The sequence below is a fragment of the Diceros bicornis genome, chromosome 18 (genome assembly GCF_020826845.1).
Source record: "Diceros bicornis minor isolate mBicDic1 chromosome 18, mDicBic1.mat.cur, whole genome shotgun sequence".
NCBI lineage: Eukaryota > Metazoa > Chordata > Mammalia > Perissodactyla > Rhinocerotidae > Diceros > Diceros bicornis.
The window spans coordinates 14,055,975-14,079,969 of NC_080757.1; the positions used below are offsets into that span (position 1 = coordinate 14,055,975).

At 50.4% G+C, this 23,995-nt stretch overlaps 1 protein-coding gene across 2 annotated transcripts; it reads left to right on the forward strand.

Annotated features, from left to right (window-relative positions):
• Positions 1-178: 178 nt before the first annotated feature.
• Positions 179-23,700, forward strand: P2RX5 (purinergic receptor P2X 5). 2 transcript variants are annotated; one of them, XM_058560045.1, is made up of 13 exons: positions 179-365; positions 10,332-10,482; positions 11,139-11,210; positions 11,476-11,551; positions 11,637-11,733; positions 12,016-12,096; positions 12,429-12,567; positions 13,214-13,350; positions 13,848-13,941; positions 14,090-14,155; positions 16,921-17,003; positions 18,015-18,182; positions 19,692-23,700. In XM_058560045.1, exons 1-13 carry the CDS (start codon positions 229-231, stop codon positions 19,759-19,761), a joined length of 1,371 nt encoding a protein of 456 aa, XP_058416028.1. In that variant the 5' UTR covers positions 179-228; the 3' UTR covers positions 19,762-23,700. The 2 variants fall into 2 exon arrangements, with proteins under 2 accessions (XP_058416028.1, XP_058416029.1); XM_058560046.1 differs by lacking the exon at positions 18,015-18,182 and having other exon boundaries at positions 186-365.
• The last annotated feature ends 295 nt before the right edge of the window (positions 23,701-23,995 follow it).

Below are 23,995 nucleotides of genomic sequence, written 5' to 3' on the forward strand. Positions count from 1 at the left end.
ACGCGGCGCGGCAAGGTCGCGGTCCGAGGCCCCGGCGCCGGCCGCCGCGCTCCCAGCCGCGGCTCTCTGAGTGGCCACGCCGATACCCGCCGGGCAGCCGCGCAGTCCAGCGCTCGGCGCGCGCCCGCCCGCCGGCCCATGCCCGTGGGCCGCGCACCGGCCGCCGCAGCGCCGAGTCGGAGGGCCCAGCCCGGGCGCGCCGCGGGCAGGCCCGGGTGAGACGGCGGCATGGGGCAGGCGGGCTGCAAGGAGCTCTGCCGGTCGCTGTTCGACTACAAGACCGAAAAGTATGTCATCGCCAAGACCAAGAAGGTGGGCCTGCTCTACCGGCTGCTGCAGGTCTCCATCCTGACGTACCTCGTGGCGTGAGTTCTCCGGGGGCTTTCAGGAAGGGGGAAGGGGAGGGGGAGAGGCGGGGGACGGGGTGGAGGGGTGGGGGGCTCGTAGGGGTGGTGGTGGTGGCGGAGGTGGCGGAGGCGGCGGAGGCCAGCAGCGGGACCTTCTCCAGGGTCCTGGAATCGGCGTGTGTGCACATGCTGTTCCCTGTGGTTGGGGTGTCTATGACCCTGCATGGGAGGGGTCCCTCCTTGGGCCCTTGGTGTAAGGGTAGGGGGTAAGAAGGGAGCCCTCTACTCCCCCACCGGCTCTGGAGGTGATGAGATGTGGGCAGAGGCTTCTGGGTTCCTCGATTTGTGAGGCTTTCCGTGGGCAGCTCTTTCCTCCAGGGCTGGAGCCCCCAGCGTCAAGGCTACAGGAAGGGGGCAAGGATGCAGGGGGCTGGGCTGCAGCTGTCACCACAGGAGTCTCCCTGGGCCCTGGCCTTGCGCTGGCCCAGGCACCAGAAGAGTTATTTATAATCACTGAGCTCAATGCCAAGCTCCGGGCTGGGACAACTCATGAGCCTGGCATGTCCCAGAACTCTCCTCTGGTCAACCTGCCCCACCCGTGGCTGGCCTCTCAGGTATCCAGCAGGGGTCCTGCCCAGGGCCCTCTACCCCTGCACCCAGCTGGGCTGTCAGCCTCTCCCACCCCCTCCCGTCTGGCAGGAGCTGGCACCATCAGCTGAGGGGGCAGCTCCTTGGGGTTGTTCAGCCCGGCACTGTTCAGAGCCCTCACCCCTGAGTAGGGAGAGGACAGGTGGAGGGAGGAAATGCCAGATGAGTGGGATGCTGAGGCATCTCTTACTCCTTTAGTAAATGCTGTTGAGTCCCTCCTAGTTCCTGACTGGAGCAGGAGCAGCCGCCGCTCCTGGGAGGGCAGCCCTGACCTCACCTGGAGGCAGTAAGGCCCTTGGCTGCTCCCACCTGAGGCCTTTGTACACGCTGTTCCTCCTCTGCGGGGTTAGCCCACTCATCCTTCAGACCTGGGTTGTCCCGTAAGCCCTCTTCTTTTCCTCCGAGGTATTCCCACAGTGTAATTATATGCTTATCTGGTGGACCATTTGCTTAATGTCTGTGTCTGACTCTTTCTAGCCTGGGAACCCCTGAGGACAGGGCCTGGTGTCACCTAACTGCTTAGGGAATAGGTGTGAGATGAATGAGTGAATGAATGAATGAATGAATGTTGTTCCTTGAGCATTTGCTGCTTCTGTCCAGGCCCCGCCCAGTGTGTCCTTACTGATATGGCTGGTTGGCTCAAGGGTCACAGCCCTCACAGTCCGGAGACAGGACAGCCTAGGGCCCAGGACATGCCAGCCCTGCCCTCAGGGATGAGGAGGGCGGACGCCTCCTGGTTGGCACCTGCTGTACCAAGAACCCTTCCTGGTGCCCTGGGAGGTACAGGACATCCCACACCATTACTGCATGACCTCAGGCTGTCGGCTTCCTGCCCTCTCCTGGCCTCAGTTTCCCCAACTTTCCCAAGGGGAGGTTAACCTGGACAACCTCTAACGTTAACAGTAACATCGACAATAAGTTGGTGAGTTATATTCATTGAACTCTTCCTCTATGCCAGGCACTCAGCATGCTAAGCAATTTATATGTGCCATCTCATTTTTTAGAAAAATGTTTTTTGTATTTTTGACATAATTTTAGACTTACAGAAAAGTGACAAGTATAAAAAAATTTTTTAATGCCCTTCATCTAGATTCCCCACATATTAACATGTTACTCCATTGGTGTTGTCCTTCTCTGTTTGTGTCTCCACACACATACACACACACACACGCATATATGAAATTTTTTCTGACTGTTTAACACTAGGTTGCAAACATGATGCCTATTTACTCCTAAAGACTTCAGTGTGTATTTCTTAAAACAAGGAATTCTCTTATTTAACCAAATACAAGTGTGAAAATTAGAAAATTAACATTGAAACAATATTATTATCTAACCTACAGACCTGTTGTAAATTGTCCCAATAATTACTTTATAGCAAAAGAAAATCTGAGATCGTGCCTTGTATTCAGTCGTCATGTCTTCATGGTCTCCTTGAATCTAGAATTGTTCCTGTGTCTGTCTTTGTATTTCATGACATTGACATTTTTTGAACCAGATTTTTTTTTTTTTACCATTTTTTTGTGTGTGTGTGTGTGAGGAACATCAGCCGTGAGCTAACATCCGTGCCAATCCTCCTCTTTTTGCTGAGGAAGACTGGTCCTGAGCTAACATCCGTGCCGATCTTCCTCCGCTTTATATGGGACTCCACCACAGCATGGCCTGACAAGCGGTGCGTCTGTGCGTGCCCAGGATCCGAACCTGGGCCGCCAGCAGCAGAGTGCGCGCACTTAACCGCTATGCCACGTTGCCGGCCCCTACCATTTTTTAATTGAGGTAAAATTCACATAGCATGTCATTCACCATTTTAACCATTTTAAATGATACAATTCAACAGTGTTTAGTACACTCACAATGTTGTACAACCATCACCAATACCTAATTCCAGCACATTTCTATCACCCCCAAAAGAAACCTGTTTCTATTAGCAGTCAGTCGCAATTGTCCCCTACCACCATCCCTTGGCAACCACTAATCTGCTGTTTGTCTCTATAGATTTGCACATTCTGGATGTTTCGTATAAATCAAATCGTACAATATGTGGCCTTTTTTGTCTGTCTTCTTTCACTTAGCATGTTTTCAAGCCTTATCCGTGTTGTAGTATGGATTGGTACTTCATTCCTTTTAGGGCTGAATAGCATCCCATTGTATGACTATACCACATCTTGTTTATCTGTTCCTCTGTTGATGGACATTTGGACTGTTTCTACTTTTTAGCTCTTACGATTAATGCTGCTAGGAACATTCATGTACACATATGTTTTCCGTTCTCTTGGGTATATTCTTTGGCATGGAATTGCTGGGTCATATGATAACCTTCTGAGGAACTGCCAAACTGTCTTCCACAGCAGCTACACCATTTTACCTTCCTGTCAGCAAGTACCAGTTTCTCTGCATCCTCACCAACACTTGTTATTTTTCGTTTTATGATTATAGCCATCTTACTGGGTGTGAAGTGTTATCTCATTGTGGTTTTGACTTTCAGTTCCCTGATGACTAATGATGTTGAGCATCTTTTCATGTGCTTATTGGCCATTTATATATCTTTCTTGGAGAAATGTCTACTCAGATCCTTGGCCCACTTTTAAATTGGGTTGTCTTTTTCATTGTTGAGTTGTAAGAGTTCTTTATATACAGGCATGTGCCACATAACAGCATTTCGGTCAACGACAGACTGCATATACCATGGTGGTCTCATAAGATTAGTACCATATACCCTAGGGTGTAGTAGGCTAGACCATCTAGGTTTGTGTAAGTATACTCTATGATGTTGTAGGAGATCAAAATTGACCACCTCAAAATATGTCTTTTTACCCTGCTTATTTTATCAATAGACTAGGAGGGTCCTTGCTAAGACCAAACATTTACATTTATAAGGAAAATCTCCATTTGTAGAGGTATCTCCCTCTCTGTACCAGGAAGAAGGGGAGATGACTTTATCTCTAGAATCTCTTATCAGTGTGGAAGGTGAGGACTTATAGCTGCATACTCTTGTTTCTGGTAATTTCCCATAGCTGACTCCCCCACCCCCAACACCCTCCTTTGCTGAATATGCTGTTTAAGGTGAAAACCTCCGCCATTTGTTGAGAAACTCAGTTTCCCTGGTCTCTTCCAAGTATACATGTTATAAAGCTTTGTTTGATTTTATCCTGCTATTTGGTCTCATGTCAGTTTAATTTGTAGCCCAGCCAGAAAGGACCCAGAGTGGGTAGAGGATAGCCTTTCTCCCCTTCAGTTTGGCAACGAGGGTGGGATAAAAATTTCACTGGCTGGACGCTCTTCGCTCCTGGACTACTGCAGCTGAGAGGTCCTGGACCCCTGACAAGAGCCTGCAGGAGGTAAAGAGTTCTTACCATGTCAGTCTCCTGGATCTCTGCCTGCAGGGTCCAGTGGAAATGAGAGCGGTGACTTTTTTTCTTTATAAATTTAGATTAGCAGGAGAAAATATTGGTGAATCTAGCTTCTTGGACTCAGCAACTCTAGGATCTGGTTGAGTACTCACTGGTTAAGTGATCCTTTTCCTCCCAGAAATAGTCCTTGTCTCTGTCTTTTTTTGTCATTGGTCATAAGACACAGGCATCTATATAAGCCTATCATCTGGGCTTTTGTCTTGTTCTATGTCTTGAGAGCGTGGCTTTGTGACCTCGTTGGTCTCCACCATCCAGAGGATGCATGTACAGGCACGCGTCTTGGTGGCCAGTCAAGTAAACTGGGGTTCCAAGGGACACAGTCTTTGGCTATGTCTGCTCTCAGGTTTGTCATAAGGGGTCCCATTTGCCGTTTCGTAAGGGGCCTTTGTCGTCTCCTTGTTGTGCTTTCTCATTTTGGGGAGTGAATTCTCTTTTGGGGACGCCTTGTGTGTCCATGGTTAAGCTTTGGTATGAGTGCTGTGAAGATTAAGATCCTACTCATCAATGTGGCCAGACAATGGATCATTTAAATTGGGAAAAATTCTAAATTGGGGAAAAAAAATTTTTGAGAGCTCTCACCATAATTGTTTTATTGGTACCCATGAAAAGGCCAAATTAAAAAAAACAAAAGGAGAAGAAATAAGGAAAAAAATTAGACTAGCCTTAAGACTCAGGTTACAATTAAATTTTAAAAAATGTGAAAGTGTAAGTGTTGATAAGATTATAAAGGTTGGAATGTTTAAGCTAATTTTATATAAAGAGGTTGTATCAACTTTGTCTGAGTATGTTTTAAAATGTCTGACTGGTAGGGCCGGCCCCGTGGCTTAGCGGTTAAGTGCGTGTGCTCTGCTACTGGCAGCCCGGGTTCGGATCCCGGGTGTGCACTGACGCACCGCTGCTCCGGCCATGCTGAGGCCGCGTCCCACATACAGCAACTAGAAGGATGTGCAACTATGGCATACAACTATCTACTGGGGCTTTGGGGAAAAAAAGGAGGAGGATTGGCAATAGATGTTAGCTCAGAGCAGGTCTTCCTCAGCAAAAGGAGGAGGATTAGCATGGATGTTAGCTCAGGGCTGATCTTCCTCACAAAAAAAAAATAAATAAATAAAATAAAATGTCTGACTGGGAATGCTTCCCTTGTCCAAAATTATAAGACCAAGACCTATTGATAAAGTCCTCTTTTTTTTTTTTTTGAGGAAGATCGGCCCTGAGCTAACATCTGCCAATCCTCCTCTTTTTGCTGAGGAAGACTGGCCCTGGGCTAACATCCATGCCCATCTTCCTCCACTTTATATGGGCCGCCGCCACAGCATGGCTTGACAAGCGGTGCGTCGGTGCACGCCCAGGATCCGAACCGCAGCTGAGTGTGCGCGCTTTAACTGCCTGTGCTACCAGGCCGGCCCTGATAAAGTCCTAAAGAAAACTATGATTAGAGATATAAGAGGTGATGGAATTCAGATGAAATTTTTTAGAAACACTGATTTATTTATGGGCTTTTATGTGAAGTGATTGTATCTCTTTTTGCCTGATTGTATTATAGATTGTATTATGGGAATCGATATTGTGTCTCACTGGGAAAAGGGAAAATTTCCCATGCCTGATTGTAAGAGAGTGTATAAATCTACCCTTCAGACAGTGTTAATTAAATTTAGGAAAAGAAAGTCAGTAGGGTTGCCTGAGGCCACACCATATGAGATAAAAACTAGAGGCTAATATCAGATGCTAATAAAGAAGATAATGGGAGCTTCCCTCTGTCAAGGTCTAGGGTTAAATTGTACACTTAGAGAGGTGCAAACTTTTAAAGGTGTGATATACAGTGTCCTGAAAGTTTAGCACATACAAGTCTTTTGATTCACTTCTTAAGTTAAAATTTTCCCTGATATAAAACAAATAAGTGAAAAAAAAAAAGTAACTGGAAGGGTGGGTCAACTTTGTCATTCAAATTGTAATCCAGTTCTTTGGGGACCTGGAAACAACTGTCTTTGTCTTAGAGGTAAGGCAGATATGCCCCAGGAACTCTATCTTGGAGAAAACTTGAGTGGTTTCTCTGTGCCTTTATGATATAGATTTCCTGCTCCCATCTTCTCTAGGACCTGAGAGCCATTCTTTGAAATGCAAATGTTTCTCAGAAACTGATGGGTTTAGTATTACATCTGAATCATAACAAAAATTTCCCGTCTCTATGTCTATCTGTGTGTTCATGTGTGTCTATATGTATGTTATGTATTGTGATATTTTACCTCTGGATAGCCAAAATCAAGAGCTCTGTTTAATTGACTTAAAGTAAGCGCGTACATGTCTTTCAAGTTAATGTGATATGAAATAATCTCTGGTAATTGAAAGCTGGTTTATAGTTTGTGACATGTGTACTTAAATTAACTTCCAAAATCTCTTTGGTAACTTAAAACTTTGAAGTTTTGCAAAGTTAAATTAAATGATAAAAAAATCATTGAGTATTTAGATCATTTTCAAGGAAGATAAGATATTAGATATTAATTACTAAATATAAGCTTGTCTACTTTTGGCTTCTTATTGCAGGAAAACTAAAAGGTGTTTTGGGCCTATTGGTAAACATGTCTTGTGTTTTATTAAAAGATTGTACTATAAAGTAACATGTTTCTAGAAATTATGAAAAGTGTTTATAAATTGGCCAAGCCACGAAATGCTAATATAAAAGAAAGTTTATAATTGCTTACTTCTAGTTTTTACTTAAAAATTAAGGTTTCTGAGGGTTAAAATTCTAATATGTGATTAAAGCTACTAGAAATTAATAAGGAAAATATGTTTGTATTCAAGGAAAGTAAGATCAAATAAATTTCCTATATTGTTTTTATCAGGTCTTTAATCACAGGTGCTAAGGTTTTTTTTACAGCTATTTAATTTTCTGCATTTGCCTAAAAGTCTTTAACTGTCATCTTGGTTAAATGGATAACTAAGCATTGTTTCATAGGGACCTACGATATTGTGTGGGTAAATGTTATTGATCTAAGTGTTTTAAAAATTATATAACATTCTAGAATTCTGATCTGTCCTGGTTATCAGTCATAATTCTAGTTATTATCTTAAAGTGCTGTATGTTACAGAAATAACCAAATTTCTTTGTCAATTGTCATTTTTAAGTCTTTTGTTGTTTACAGATAGTTATTGTTTTACTCTGATGCTTTTGCAAATATGTTTCATCTTCAGAGAAGTTCATGGAAAGGACTCTAATGTTTACTCTGGAATACAGGTTTCTGACAAACTTTCAGATCATAAAACTGAACTGGATAAGAAATTACAGAACTCTAATGGAGAAACTGACCTCATAAAACTGCTAACAATATTAAGATCAAGAATCGATTACACTGAACTGAATGAACTGATGAGGATGATTATAATTTTTATGACTTTTGTTTGAAATATTGCTGATTTTTCTTAACGTTTTGTTTTTTCAGATTTAAGGAAAACTTTTTCTCTTTTCTGCTGAGCTAGCTATGACTTATGGCAATTTGGTAAATTATACTTTTGTAAGTAGAATTAAAATATTTATCTTTTTTCTCTCTACCTGATCCCTCCAGAATTTGAAAACTCTTAGTAAGTAAATATTCTTATTTCATGGCAATATAGTTATTTACATAAGTTCAATAAGAATCTGTTCTCCTTATAACAGGACACAATTGGAAGCATTGGTTATATTACCAAAGCTTTGACTGGAATACTATATTTGACAAGGATTGGACTTTATAGAATAAAGCCACGTGGAAATATTGGCCTGGTACCTTATGTTCAGTGTTCCAAGCAGCACTTACTGGACAAGTAAGGAATGTCACTTATCTGGCAGGTGCAAGGAACTTCAAAATATTTTGGGGAACCTTGAAAAAGAGAGGAATTCACCCAAATATGTGGGTATTGCAGGCAAAGTCTGATGACAAAATCCTTGGCTTGGCTTTCCTGGCCTCGAGAGGCCTTTGAAGTTCAATCTGAGATTCCTTATAAAAAGTTTCAGCAAAGCAGATTTAAAAGAGCTTATATGATCAATTGCTATTCTTGCTGTTCTTATGTAAATAATTGGGCCAAATTTATTGAAACTAGGCTTATTTTGCAAACCAGTTAGTCTCAATTTGGCTATCTTTTACAAAGAATGAGGGTGATTTTAGAGAGAAAAATTATATTTCAGTGGAAACTATAGTACACATTTGTGGATATTAGATCCTAGTTTTATTAATTGTCTTTGAGGTTTTTGTTTTATATCTGTTAACTGGACTGGATCTTGAATTCTTCCAGTCTCCTGAAATATCTGGCTACAAATCTCCAAACTAATGTTTTTGATTTTTTCTGTCATTTTCATTTGGAATCACTGAGAACTGAACCTGCCCTTTTCCTGAAGCCTTGCAAACTGAAGCTGGAGGGCTTGATATAAACTTAGAGATTAGCTATGACATCATCAGAGACATTTTAAGCTGCAAAAGACGCTTTGACGCTAACATCTAGAAATCTTAGCTGGCTGTCCTCTGAGCTCAAAAACTGGTTTATAATTTGCCCCAACCATTAACCTTGTTTTTCTTTTGTTTCCATAGAAATGCTTATTAAATACCTGATTGCTTGCTTCCACAATATAGGCCTAACTGTGGGAGCCCACCAACATCACCACCTAAAATGAACTTAACTGAACTGATCTATTATCAGGACTAAGAAATGTGTTCAATGAGATGGCACAATCTGCCAACTCAGCTTCTGGACTGCGAAACTTCTTAAGTTTCAAAAGGACTGTGAAACTTCTTAGTTTCAAAAGTGGGACTGTGGGAGATCAAAATTGATCACCTCAAAATATGTCTTTTTACCTTGGTTATTTTATCGATAGACTGGGAGGGTCCTTGCTAAGACCAAACATTTACATTTATAAGGGAAATCTCCATTTGTAAGGGTATCTCCCTCTCTGTACCAGGAAGAAGGGGAGATGACCTTATCTCTAGAAACTCTTATCCGTGTGGACTTAAATCTGCATACTCTTGTTCACTGTGCTTTCTGGTAATCTCCCATAGCTGACTCCCCCACCCCCAACATCCTCCTTTGTCTACCTGAATATGCTACTTAAGGTGAAAACCTCCGCCATTTGTTGAGAAACTCAGTTTCCCTGGTCTCTCCCATGTACGCATGTTATAAAGCTTTGATTTTCTCCTGCTATTCGGTCTCATGTCAATTTAATTTGTAGCCCAGCCAGAAAGGACCCAGAGTGGGTAGAGGATAGTCTTCCTCCCCTTCAATGTTCACACAATGACAAAATAGCATAACGATGCATTTCTCGGAACATATCTCCATCGTTAGGTGACGTGTGACTGTATTCTGGGTACCAGGCCCTTATCAGATATATGATTCATAAACTTTCTCCCATTCTGTGGGTTATCTTTTCACTTTCTCGATAGTGCCTTTGATGCACAAAAATTTTTAATTTTGATGAAGTCTAACTTGTCTATTTTCTTTTGTTGCTTATGTTTTCCGTGTCACAGGATTTTGCACTCTAGTTTTGTAGAATGCCCCTCAGGTGGGATTTTCTGAGGTCTCCTTGTGGTTAGTTCAGGTTATGCACCATCTTTAACCATCCTCACACCCCTGGTGGAAGGCACTGTTACCCTGTGCTCACCCCCAAGGTTCATAAGCTTGCCCGAGGTCACATGGCCAGTGCGTGGGTGAGCAGGTTTCAGGACAGACCTGCCCAACTGCAGGGCCTCAGGTCCTGAGAGCAGCGGTCTCTGCCTTGGGCTTTCTTGTCACCTCTGCTGCTTGCAGGATGGGGTTTCAGGCAGCAGTGGGAGTTGTGACCCCCGCCCAGGAGCTGGTGGGAAGGGCGGAGGCCCAAGCCTGCCCCCACTGCATCCTGGGCCTGGGGAAACTTCCCTGAGGGCAGCAACAAGGCTGACGCCCACCTGCTGCCCCCTCCCCACAGCTGGGTGTTCCTGATAAAGAAGGGTTACCAAGACACAGACACCTCCCTGCAGAGCAGCATCATCACCAAAGTCAAGGGTGTGACCTTCACCAACACCTCGGAGCTCGGGGAGCGGCTCTGGGATGTTGCCGACTACGTCATCCCACCCCAGGTCTGAGCCCCAACTCACCACTGGGGCCCAGGCTGGGAGGGCCTGGCTCTGGGTGGGTCACATGGGAAGCTGCTCGGGGACCCACGGCCCTCCATCCATTATCTCCTTTGGCCCAAGACAGCTGCCAAGGTTTGCAGATAGATAGACCCTGCCCAGATCCTTCACCCCACACCAACCCCCCCCTTCCCCCCCCCGCCGACTGCCTTACGAGAGCACTCTGTTCCCAACAAATCTGAGCCTGTTGAGACCAAATAGGCTCAGAGAACTTCCAGGTCAGTGTGAGTCAGGTGGCTTGGCACAGAGAGCCCCTCCCTTATACTAGCCACTGCCCCTAGGAAGGGCTCCTTGGCCTTTTCACAACAGGCCTGGGCCAGGCCCAGGGCCACCCCGTCACTGCCCCTTCTCCTCCCAGATCTGGACTTGGCCCCCAGAGGCTAAGGTCAGAATAGAGATCCATGGGGTGGGGGCAGTTTGGGATTGTGGGCCTGGAAGGGACCTATCAAGAGATATCTACTCAGGGACTCCGAGGTCAGTGGGTATAGGGGCAGGATCCACCAATGTTGTGGCCCCATTGTCCCCAACACGCCTGCAGAGACCCTGCCCCCTGCCAGGCAGCCCTGGGAAGGAGGATCCCCAACCCCTCTCTGGTTCCTCAGGGAGAGAACGTCTTCTTCATTGTCACCAACCTGATCGTGACCCCCAACCAGCGGCAGAGAACCTGTCCTGAGGTTTGATTTGGTGCTGCAAGCTGGGGAGGGGGCGGGAAAGCCACCAGCAGGGGTGGGGTCCACCCCTCTCCGGAAGCAGGGGTTTCTGGGGGATGTGTGCACCAGTGCACGTACTGGCATTGTTTGAGGGAGAAGCAGGTTCTCAAAGGGCGTATGGTCCCAGGCGGGGGAAGGATCCCTGTCCTAACTCCTGGGGTGGGACCTGGCTCTAACCTGGGGCCCCTGCAAGGGCCCCCTGAGCCAGGCGCCCTTTCTCTCTTGGCAGAGTGAAAGCATCCCCGACGCCCTGTGCTATAATGACAGTGACTGCCCTCCTGGGGAGCCTGTTGTGGCTGGAAATGGTGAGGCCTGGAGCAGCCAGGGCTGGGGCAGAGGGGGACTTGGAGCCGGGAGGTTGCTGGCATTGTCCCTGTCCCACCCCTGCAGGAGTGAGGACTGGCCGCTGCCTGCCGCTGGGGGACGCGCAGAGGGGCACCTGTGAGATCTTCGCCTGGTGCCCGGTGGAGACAAAGTCCAGGCCAGCGTGAGTGGCTGTGGCCTTGGTACCCTGAGGAGTCACCTGGTCCCGTCCAGTGGGTCCCAGCCTGACGGTGGAGACACGTCCACTTGGGATCCTCATTCTGAGGGAGAAGCCAGGACACGCCACAAAGGCCTGAGCACCACCCCAACATGACCACTTGAACTGCCCTTAGCAAAGGCTCCGGGGGACGCAGGGAGCAGGAGGCCTCAGCGCGGCGCAGGGCGGGGGAGGCCCAGAGGGGCGGGGCCAGGACCTCCTGGACAGGCTGTCCTGCTTGCTTTCCAGGAAGCCACTCCTGGGCCAGGCTGAAGACTTCACTGTTTACATAAAGAACTTCATTCGTTTCCCCAAATTCAACTTCTCCAAGTACGTGGGGCTTAGCTACTGGGGATCCGGGGGTGGGGCCGTGGCTGGCCCTCCTGGTGGCTGTTCATGGGCCCATGTGCTGGCGTGTATGTGACACCGTGAGTGAATGAACCGCTGGTGATGCTGGGGCCCCTCTCCGCCTGCTGGGGGTGTGGAGCTTCTTGCAGTTGGATGTTAGCGGGAGAAGTAGTCAGGACTCGGTTAGGGGCGAAAGTCAGGGACTCAGCCTGGGCCGGGTGAGGGGCCCAGTGTCTCCTGGGTCAGGGCCAGTTTCCGGCTCAGGAGCAGCAAGTCTCACTCTCATTTCACTGCTGTTCACGGCCTCCACCCAGGACCAATGTGCTGGACACCAAAGACAGATCTTACCTGAAGTCCTGTCGATTTGGCCCCAAGAACCCCTACTGCCCCATCTTCCGGCTGGGGTCCCTGGTCAGCTGGACGGGGAACAAATTCCAGGAGATGGCCCTGCAGGTGGGTGGTGTGTGCTCCGGGAGCCCTCCCTGGAGGCCTGAGGGCTCTGGGCCTGGGCTCTTTAATGAGAGGGTGCTAGGGGGACCTGTGGGTGGGTGGCCCTGCACAGTCACTGCCTCAGGGACTCACTGTCTTCAGAATTAGCTGTGATGATATTGTATGTCAATTATACTTAATTAAATGAAAAGTGTAAAACTCAAAACAAAAATAAAACAAAAAAGAATTAGCTGTGACACAGCGGGCTGTGCCTGTGCTCGGACCTCAGCACTTGGTGAGGGGCACGGTGGGCACATGCTCTTTGGTTCTTAGTCCTTGGGCGTCAGCTGAAGCTGAGCCGAGAGGAGCCCCACTGGCCCGTCCAGCTCTTGTGTGAGTGTGTGCCCCCTCGGGAGGTCCCTGCTCCCCTGAAGCATGGAGCAGGAGGATGTGGGGCCGGGGGCGTCAGCGATGCACTTTTCTCAGCCACTCGACAGGTGGGGTTGGAACCCTGGACCTTCCCTCTTCCTCCCAGAAGGATGCTCCAGCCACTGACCCCTTGCCTGAGCACTTCCCCCATCTTGTCCAGCTCTCTTTGAAGAGCTGGTCTGTGACTTCTGTCCATCTCCAGAAAGATCTGTGCACTGATTCCTGTTTCTTTTTCATCAAGGGCGGTGTGATAGGAATTCAGATTGAATGGGACTGTGATCTTGATAAAGCTCCCTCTGAATGCAACCCTAACTATCATTTTAGCCGTCTGGACAACAAATTTTCAGAAAACTCTATCTCTTCCGGGTACAACTTCAGGTAAACGGGGCTAAGTCTGCTGCCTTGTGACCCTGTCCACACTTTGTGTCCTTTCCTGGGTGCCAGTGCCATGACACCGCTTCCTGGGGGTGGGTGTCAGAGTGGGAGGTGCAGGGAGAGACAGCTGGGGGAGGTGAGGGGCGGCAGTGGGGGTGTGTCTGGGAGAGGAGAGAAGCGGGTCATCGCCCTGGGCTCACCGCGTGGCCAGCCTGGCTTCCCGGCTGGGTCAGCTCCTTCAGTGCCTTGGTGGCCGGGGTGTTGGCCCAGCGTGTAGTGGGAAAGCCCTTGCCTCTTGGGGGATGGGCTTTCACAGGATTTCAAAGATGTGGATGAATCTTTAGCATAATGCCAGCAAGAGGGTGTGCAACCTCTCCTGGGGCTGCTGAGAGCCGGGCTCCGGGGAGTGCCTATAAATCTCCGAAGCAGCCGAGTTCTGTGTTGCCAAACAGTGAATGCCCAGCTAGGCTGAGGTCTCCCCTGGGCTGTGTCTCCCCCAGGTTTGCCAAATACTACCGAGACAGAGATGGGGTGGAGTTCCGAACTCTGATGAAAGCCTATGGGATCCGCTTTGATGTGATGGTGAACGGCAAGGTGTGTGGGGCGGGTCTTCCATTCTGAGGCTGGGCGGGTCCGAGGTGGGGCATGTTGAGAAGGGACCCGGGCTGGCTCTGGTTGGAGTCCCTGGGGATCTCACCGTCCACTCTGCTTGGCTCACCCACCTTGTCTCTTTCTGCTCCAGGCGGGGAAGTTCAGCATCATCCCCACAATCATCAACGTGGGCTCTGGGGTGGCACTCATGGGTGCTGTGAGTACCTCTCCCCTCCCCTCGTTTCCCCTCTGAGCACTGGCAGTGGGACACTGCCCCAGGGGGGCTGTCCCCATGCCCCAGAAAGAACGAGAGCTGGCGAGGTCAGCACGGACATGGGTAAAGAAGGCTTTCAGGGACTTCTCACCCTGCCAGCGGCCCCCAGGGGGCAGTGACTGTCTGAGTTTCTCTTTCTAGAGCCAGAGAAGCATCTGGCTGTAGCTCTGGAGCTGAGGTGGGGCTAGGGGCTCCCTGGGATCCTGGGTCAGACCCTGAACTTCTTAAGCCTCATCTCCACTTCTGCTAAAAAGATGCAGGAGCTGGGTATATACAGGGTTTTCAACCGTGGCCTGTTGACATTTTGATAATTCCTTTTTCTGTGGGGCCGTCCTGTGCATCGTAGGATGTTTAGCAGCATCCCCAGCCTCTACCCACTAGATGCCAGGAACACCTTCTCCCACAGTGGTGAGAACCAAAAATGTCTCCAGACATCGTGAAATGTCCCCAGGGGGAGAAATCGCCCCCTGTTGAGAGTCACGGGGCTAAAAAGATGAGAGGCAGGGAGGTCAGGCTGTAGTCCTTCCTCAGGCCTGTCCTTCAGCTGGGCCCAGGGGGGCCACTGGAGAGGAAGTAGTGGCTGGAGGGCAGGGAAAGGTTTCCTCCGAATCTGACCTGCCCCTTTGTTCTTCTGAAAGTTTTTTAAAGATGTGAGAGTCGTCAGTGAGTGGCTCGCGCCTATCCCAGCAAACCTCTTGCCAGGGTTTCCGGCAGCCTCTTCTCTCCTTCCTCTGCCCAGGAGGCTACCACAGGCCTCTTGAGGCTTCTGGCAGGTCCTAGGATTGACTTTATTGAGACCAGGAAAACTGTGTCCTCTAAAGGACTCATAGAGGCCATGCTCCTGGGAGGTGCTCGGTGGATGAAAGTGAGCCCCACAGGGTTCCTCTTAACTGCAAACAGCGTTGTTTGGGAACCCTGCCTGTTTGCATACATAACTTTCTGAGAGAGGGGCCACCTTCAGTCATCACTTTCTTACGATGTGGGTCAGTCAGAACACAGGGGCATCTGGGGGGCATACCTGTGAAATGAAGGTAACGGGAAAGGGGGTGGTAGAGGGTGGGCAGGGATGGAGGAGTGTTCTCTGTTGTCAATGCAAATAATCCATAACCAATCTATAAATCAAAATTGGGGTGAGCTTATTATGAGTCAGATCTAAGGACTAGCCCAGGGCCTCCCTTCCCCAAGGAAGGAAGGGTACCAAAGAAGCGGGGTGTACAGAGTGGTTACATACTGTCAAAGAGCATGTATCACATATGATTGCAATGTCCCTTTTACAACAGTCATGAGACAGCAGGTAGCAGGTCTGCTGTCTTGATGGGTGCAGCAGGTAGCAGGTCTGTTGTCTCCAGCTGGGTGGTCACAGGGTGAGTCAGCAATCAAATCCTAGCCTAGGGAGAGATGCTTATCCTTAAGGAAATGCCATTGTGGGGGAAGTTGCACCCTTATCTTAAGGGCATTTGTTCTTGTCTTTGGGACACAGTAAATATTTAAAGCAGATGTACAATGCATGCTCAATGGCCACATCAGGCCCTTTTGGAAAAACAAGGTCAGGCTGAATTAGCTTTACACCAAATGGCCTCCTCATATACTCCAATATATCCTACCGGTTGCCATTTATTTATCACTGTGAAACAAGGAATTGATAAGTAACATTTTTGGCAGCTGGGGAAAAAAAACAGGTGTGCAGAGCCCAGGGTCAGAGGACCAAGGTCACCTGTGGCCTATCCATCAACCCTCTCCCCACCCCACGCCCTTCCTCATTCAAGAACCATCCCCCCATGCCATGGGTGGTGTCGCCCTCTGGTGGAGGAGATGGGCATTTGCATAACCTGCTCCGTGAAGTGCACGTGTTCAGCTGTCAGTGGGTCCCAGCTGGGTTAGCTCAGGCCTCATCATCTTTCCTTGAGCACCGCTGTCATGTCCTTGTTGTCAGATCCCCTCCAATCTCTCTCTTAGACTGACTACCAGAGGCTCTTTCTAAAATGCCACAATCCTGACTGTGTCCTGCCCCTATTCAAACTCCTCAGTGCCTCCCCCAGAGGATTATGACCAATGCCTTGAAGACACTCTAAGAAGCTTTACAGGCTGGTCCCCATCCACCTCTCCAGAAGTCTCTCTAGCTCTTCCCTCACAGGCCTGTGGAATTCCCTGGCATGACACGCTTGTTCCTGCCTCTGCAATGCCCTTCCTGAACTTTTTTTTTTTGCCTTGTATAAACTCCTGTTCAGACCTCAAGACTCAGCCCCGATGTCCCTCCCCAGGCTAAGTAAAGTCCCTTCTTCTCTCTGCTCCCCCTGCTCCTCTCCCCGTCATAGGACATGTCACTCTGTGTCATAATTTACGTGTTTGTCTCCAGCACCAGAAGAAGAGTCCCTCAGGGTCTCATTGTCTTAATCCTCCCTGCCCCCCGTGGTGAGTGTTCAGCACACATTTGTGAAGACGTGATCCGATGGGGTTAGGGGAGTGGGGGGGGGGCTGGCCTCAGGGATCAGATGGACTCCAGGAGAGCCTTGGCTCTACCATGGCCCAGCTCTGTGGCCTTGGACAAAGGTGCCTCTTTTTGAGCCCAGTGTCCCCATCTACGAAGTGGGGACAACGATGCCCCCTCAGCGTTGCTGCAAGATCACACAGGATGTAGCTCGTGTCAAGCGGTTGGTGGCTTTCTGGAAGTCTAGGATTCCGAGTCAGGGACCCCAACTTTTTTGCAGGGGGCTTTCTTCTGCGACCTGGTGCTCATCTATCTCATCAAAAAGAGCCACTTTTACCGCAACAAGAAGTACGAGGATGTGAGGTCAGTTATTCGTCCTCTCCAGCAGCCGAGGGCAGCCCTGTGGAGCCCCTGGGTCAGCCTCCCCCTTCCTGACTTAGAGTCTTTACCCTGGTTTGATGTGGGCGTTTGGAGAGTGGAGGCAGGGCTGAGCCCCGGGAGCTCCCTTGGGAGGGCAGGGGAAGGTGGAACGTTCTGAGCATATGCTCTGTAGGACTGGATTGCGCCTCAGAGCTGCCGGCAGAAGAAAACGCCACCACAGGCCATGGGCGGGAGACCCGGTTTCTAGGCCCGGCTCTGCCACTGTCTCCCTACGTGACTTTGGACAAGTCCCAGGCCTATTTGGGCCTCAGTTTCTGTCTCTGTGAAACAGGAGAGTTAGTTTACATATGGTGCCTTCCAGCACTTATGTTTTAGGATTCTTAGACTTGGTGGTCCTGTGGCCTAAGATTGAGGGAAGCTGGAGTGGGAAGGGAAGGAAGAAAGGGATTTTTTTCCACCATGGGGGCCTATTTCCAGGCTCTATCGGGCTGTGGGTTTGGTAGGGAGTGTGTGTGTTCAGAGCGGCAGAACACAGCGTGAGAGGGCAATCCTGATGTCTGTGGGCAGGCAATCCTGATGTCTGTGGGCAGGCAATCCTGATGTCTGTGGGCGGACAGGGAGGGGGAAGGGGCTCTGGCCCATTCGTTGGGGGAGGCTTTCTGGAGGGGCTGGGATCAGAATGAATTGCAGATGGTGGGCTCGGAACAGGCACCTGGCACTCCCTCAGCCCCACCACAGCCTGGGACAGCGGGTGGAGGGTCAGCCTGCGTCACTGGTCTGGACTGAACCGCAGCCCTGGTTCTTAGGCCGAGCCCTGAGCCCTGAGCCCTGATCCTGGTCGCAGACTGAGCCCTGCCGGCCCTGCCGGCCGACTGAGCTGCCGGAGGAGGAGGGCGCCCCCTGCAGGGCGAGTGGCTCTCAGGGCCGGCCCCGCCAGTCCCGGGGGAGGCGCCGGGCTCCGCAGGCCAGGGTTAACGGTCGTGTCCTGCCCAGGGACCTAGAGTTCCATCCCGGGTCGGCAGAGTCCTCGCGGCAGGGCGGGGCCCCGGAGGCTGAGGACGCGGTGGGGCCGGGGCTGTCGGAGCTGCCCGAGGCGCAGGACGGAGGCTGCGGCCCGAAGGAGAACGGCTGCGTATGCCGGCAGCTCCTCGAGCCCTCCAGGTGAGGGGCTGCCAGGTGAGGGCCTGCCCAGCAGAGGGCCGAGAACGACCCCGCAGAGATGGCCCCACCGGCGCTGTGCTCCCTGCTCTTGGGGTGGCCTGGCCACAAGGGCGGCCAGGACCCAGGACTCCATCCAACCTGGACTCCGGGGGGAGGGGGTGCGGGGGGTGCCTTAGCCCCTCCCTGGCCCCCATTAGCTCCTCAGTACCCCTAAGTAACGGCAAACCAGTCTGCTTGCTGTGCTATCCCGGCGTTTGGACAATAACGGACTCTCTTTTACTCAGGCTTACTCTCTGCCCGGCACTGCGCTGAGCTCTTTGTATATATGAACTCACTTCAGCAACTTACTGAGGTGGACACTAATATTCCTTATTCTACTAATGAGGAAACTGAGGCACAGAAAGGTTAAGTAACTTGCTCAAGTCACACAGCTAATAGATGGCAGAGCTGGGATTTGAACCCAGGTGGTGTGTCTCGGGAATCCAGTGCTTCTCCATCAGGTTATTCTGCCTTCTCAAGTCTCCCATCCCCCACCCACATCAGATGACTTCCCTAAGCCCCTCTTCCGTGTGGAAATTCTGGAGCTGCTCTGGCTCAGGAGGGTGGTGGCTGTGCTGACAGGTGGCCTACAGGCTGCCTTTCCCTGGGGTGCTGCCCAGAAGCCCTGGGCAGCCTGGCCGTTTCTGCAGAGATGACAGCCTGGGGCTAGGAGGGAGCCCTGGGCTGAGGCAGGCCACCTCTCAGGCCTGCTCTGCTTCTGCCTCGCTGTGTGCCCTTGAACAGGTGCCCGGCTCTTTCTGGGCATTTCCCCTTCCCCTCTTTTTCCACTGGGGGCTGGACACAGGGACATCTCGTGCTCAGTCAGGCTAGGGTTCTGTGTCTCTCCTCTTGTTAACCACGTCCCAGGAGTTCACTGGACTGGGGTGGACTTTCCTCCGGCCCCCAGCTTTCATTCCTTGCTGACTGGGGATTGGCAGCCTCTGGCAGGGAGCTGGGCCTAGGCAGGGAAGGAGTGAGAAATGGACTGGAACAGAGGAAAGGCGAAGAATGGCGAGGAGAGAGGAAAGAAAGACGAGAGGCTGGGGGCTGCAGTGGTGGGGGCAAGGAAGCAGTGGAGGCTGGGGATCTGCTAGCAGGGGTAGGCCAGGCGCCCAGCAGCTCCCTCATGCGCCCTGAGCTGTCACTTCCTGAGCTCCTCAGCCTGCAAGAGGGAAGAATGGCCTCCCTGCTGGTCTTGGCACAGCCTTGCCTGTCGCTGTGGGAGGCTCAGGGTGCCAATGTGGTGGCTGCTGCTGCTCATTGCTGGGGCAGCTCCAGAGGCCTCGGCCTGAGCATCTTCATGTGTCTGGGCTGTGGCCAGGGACCCTGAGACTGCCCCTCTCTGTGAATGTTCTGACTGCCTGCAGTGCTGCCAGCGGGAGGCTGCTGCGGGTGACTATGCCTTTAGGGAGGCGTCCCTGTCCCCCGTGTTCCCAACCGTCCTCTGTGCCCCCGCCCACCCATCCACAGGTCTGGCCCCCTGGGCAATGGAAAGGTGAACATGGAGCAGCTGCAGAACCTGCAGACAGTGGAGGCATAGCCAGAGGTATTGGCAGAGCGCAGATTTGGTGAAGACCTTGGGGGCAGAACCGCCTGCAGCTCTGAACTGGGAAGAGTCGTCTTTGCGTCTGCATGGGACAGGGGCTTCCAGGCACAGTCATCTCCTGCACTTTGGGATCTTGCTACAAGCTTTTTGCTGTTGCGTGTGGGGAGGGGAGCCTCCCAGTGGCGAGAGTGGCTCAGATGGAGAAAAGGAGGCCCTGGAGAGGGAAAGGAGGCCGGCCAGGGGCCTAGAGTGTTTTCATTTTTTCTGAGAACCTAGTTGGACATTCATGCATTCATACATGCAGTAAACATTTTTTGCTGTGGGCTGGGCCCAATCCAAGAGATGCTTAAGTGAGACGCTGACCTGGCCTTCAGGGAGGGGAGCACATTGTAATTCTCTCCAGAGCCAACAGACGTCACTGCCAGGCTCAGCCACTCCGGCCTTCCTCCAGCCTCTAGCTGAGACTTTCACGAATCCCTCTAGAGAATGAGGGCTCCTCAGAGGAAGACCTTGGCCAACATCCAAGGGGATGTTTGCCTTTGCCCCCAGGGGTCAAATTTAAAGGTGGCCAAGGAGGCAACCAGGAAAGGACTGGAGGGATGAGGCAGCCTCCGAGGGCTTCTAGGTAAGGTGGGGAAGGGGAGGCAGGGAGGCCTCTGCTCGTCTGACCACCCAGCCTTGGGAAGCTCTGGGCATAGTGTCGTGTCCAGATGGGAGATCATCTGCCTGCGTAGTTTGGCTCTTGCAGTTCTGTGGGGCTGGGTGTCCCTGCCCAGCTTCCCTCTCTCTCTCCTCAAAGGCTGGGTCTGAAGGGCTAATGAGAATGGATGGCACTCACTCAGCAGGTGGAAGCAGTTGTTGTTAGGGGGGCCAAAACTGTTAGGGAGGCCCTCACTCCCTCACCCCTGCCCCTCCTTCCCCACCCCCACCCTGCAGAACTCTGCTGCTTCCCTCCCTTAGTGGCTGTAGAGCTTGCTACTCAAAGTGTGGTCTGTGGACCAGCAGCATGGGCATCACCTGGGAGCTTGATATAAATGCAGTCTCTGGCCCCTTCCTCATCCTCCTAAATCAGAACCTGCATTTCAGCAACATTCCCAGGTCATCCGTGTGTATGTTCAAGTTTGAGAAGCCCTGGTTGAGAAGATCTGCAAAGCCTGGCTCTGAAGGAGGAAAAGGCCAGCTTTGGTGGTGGCGCCAATTTGTAGGTCAGACTTACACACATTCTACCTCGAGACCGAGGGGTCCCAGCCAGCCCCCTCGCCACCTCCCACCCCTGGGAAAGTGGCATTATGCTTAATTTATTTTCACTAGATAATACTTATACGATTCAAAAATTTAAAAGGTACAAGAGAGTAGAGTGACAAGCTTCCCTCCCACCCCTGTTCCCCAACGCACCTTACGTTACCAGTTCCAAGACGCTCCCTTGTTATGCTGAGAAGCCACTTGGTCATTCATGCCCTCACTCAGTAAATGAGCTTTTCCTGCTGCCTATGACGTCAGACCTCGTCTCCTCTGACAGAAAGGGACTCAATAAAATACGCTTAAATACTGGGCTGGGGAGCTGGCCTGCTCACTTCTTCCTCTCCCAGAGTCTGAGGAGCCCGTGTATAAACCCAAGGGGAGAGACTAGAACTCATCACTCACTGGGTCTGAACTGCTTGGCAGCAAAGGCCCACAGTGCTGCCCCTCGCCCAGCAAGCCGCCATGCTGTTTGCGCAGCCGCCCACACACCCACACATGAGGGTGCATCCTCTGTGAAGGGCTCTCTCTGGGCATCCCTCGAGTCAGGGAAGCCTGGTTCCCCTCTGCGCACAGGGGAGCCGGTGAGCATCCTTCCACTGGGGCCTTTGGAGAGGGTCAGAAGGGGCCTGAAAGAAGAGCCTCTCGGGCGAGGCTCCGCCACTGGGGCAGAGGGGAGTGGTCCCCAGAACAGGAACCCTTCTAGAGCAAGCAGCTTCCTCACCTTGGGCTGCCTGGTAATCTGTCAACAAGCCCACCAGCTCTCTGAATGGAAAGATCTGGGTGATCCACTATGGTGTCTCACTTCCTCACTATTGCAGCAAACCCTTGGATTTGATAATCTAGCATGTTACTTTTATGTTTGGGAAGAAGTAAAAAGGGCAGGGGTCATGGCTGCTTAGGATTTGGGCTGGTTTCTTTTACCCTGTTTTTGGAATTGCTTTGCAGCAGCCCTATAACCTGGAGACAGCTGTACTGTTTGTTTTATATTGGACTGAAAATGTCTTCCTATAGTATTCATTCAGTAAATATTTATTGAGTACCTGTTGTGTCAGGTGTGGGACTAAATGCTGGTGACACAGTGGCAAGCAACACAGTCCCTGCCTGAGCGCTTACAGTCTTTGTCCTTAGTGCCCTCGAGTTGATGCCATCTCCTAGCGACCCTGTGTTCAGCAGAGTGGAACCCTGCCCCGTCTTTCTGCGCCATCCTCTCACCTTCTGGCGCTCTATCAGACAATGCTCCGCTGCGGTTCACAGGGTTTTCATGGCCAATTTTTTCGGAAGTGGGTGGCCAGGTCTTTCTTCCTAGTTGGTCTTAGTCTGGAAGCCCTGCTTTTACCTGTGCACCAGGAGTGACCCTGCTGGTATCTGAAATACTGGTGAGTGCTGACTCTTAACCACCAGACCATCAGGGCTGGCTGCTTACAATCTAGGAGGGCTGAATCTTCATCAGTGGTCATGCATGTAATCAAAGAATGAATTGAGTTTTCAATGAGGAGTAGCCAGAGGTTTCCCCAAGGAAGTGACATATAAGCTGACATCTGCAAGATTAGTAGCAATCTAACTAGGTGACGGGGAAGCATTCTAGCTAAGGGAACCACACATGTAAAAGAAAGCCTTGATGTGAGCAGGAGCAACAGGGGAACTGGATGGAGACAGTGTGACTGGAGCTGGTTTTGTGAGGTTTTCTTTTCAACTTTCTTTAAGAGTTGCCCCATTAAGCCTTACTGCCATAAAGGACTTAACCTAATTGTTTCTTCAAATCCAGCAACGCTTTCCAGGTGGCCTCCCTACTGCATGTCAGGGGCCCCCATTACAGCTTCTGGATAGTGTTGTACACTGCCAAAGTTTCCTTGCTTTTGCACAGCCCCCCACTTCCTCCCTCTTTTTTTTGGCATAATCTTGGTGCATGAATGGGAGGCTCAATAATCTTATAGAGACTAGCTCCTTTCAAACTTGGGAAAGCCCCTTTCTCTCGGGGTGCCCAATGCCTCATCAGGAAGATGAGCATGCCAGCCTCTCAACGGCTTCTGTCCATGCTGTCCAGGATCATGTGTGTGATCAGGCCCTGGCCTAAAGCCATCTATCTAGTATTTTCCTAATGACTGAGTTATTCAATGCCTTGGGAGTCCTCTGATGCCGGCCCATGCGCAGTTTGTAAACTGGGTGCTATCAATGTGATGTCACAGGACCAGCCATGAAGAAGCAAAGTGCCCTCTTCTCCTGATGCAGGGTTCATCAGGACTGACCAGTCACAGCTGCCTTTTTGCCCCTGCTGCCCCATCAGTTCTTCCTTCTCAGTGGCTGGCTGCCCCACTGGGGGACCAGTCATTAAGGAGGAACATGACTTCCTCCAGGCGTATCTAAGCACCCCAGCTAAGGAGTGCAGTGCCCTGGAGTCACTAAATCAGCCCACTTGGAATGGCATCTTACGTGTCTGGAAAAGGGCTCCATTTGGTTCCAACCTGCCCCCTTCCACCCAAGTGATGCAACTTTCCTCGAATATACTCTCCAGCGGACCCATGAACGCTCTCTCCACAGGATACACCTTTCTTCCAGCTGCTTGTTTCCCCTTAGGCCAGTACACAGAATTAAAGGGAGAAGAGGGCAAACATTTTCTGGGACCTGTCCAATATATGTATTCTCTGACATTTTTATTTGGTTATAAAACAGTAAAAGGTGTCAACTTTAAATGTGTCCTGATTTTTTTCCCTTTTTGTTTTCACGGTCACCCCATGTTTTAGAGGAAAATGTAAGGAGAAAGTGAGACCAAAAGAGGCAGACACAGAAACAATTAGTGAGTGGTAGATTACATTCCTTATCATCTTGCAAAGAAATTCAAATAAAAGGAAACTCTTTTAAGTGAGCAAACATTAAGACTAGGAAGGCACTGATAAAACTGGTACTTTTCATTCAATGAGTGTAATCTGATAAAACTCTGGAAAGCATTTGGAATCAAGTTTTTATCTTCTCCTCTAGGAGCTTATTA

Bases quoted from the DNA above. Each gene is read 5' to 3' on its own strand.
- P2RX5 (XM_058560045.1), top strand. From the start codon at position 229: ATGGGGCAGGCGGGCTGCAAGGAGCTCTGCCGGTCGCTGTTCGACTAC. The intron at 10,483-11,138 runs GTCTGAGCCCCA...CTGGTTCCTCAG, and splicing joins ACTACGTCATCCCACCCCAG to GGAGAGAACGTCTTCTTCAT. The intron at 12,097-12,428 runs GTACGTGGGGCT...GCCTCCACCCAG, and splicing joins CCCAAATTCAACTTCTCCAA to GACCAATGTGCTGGACACCA.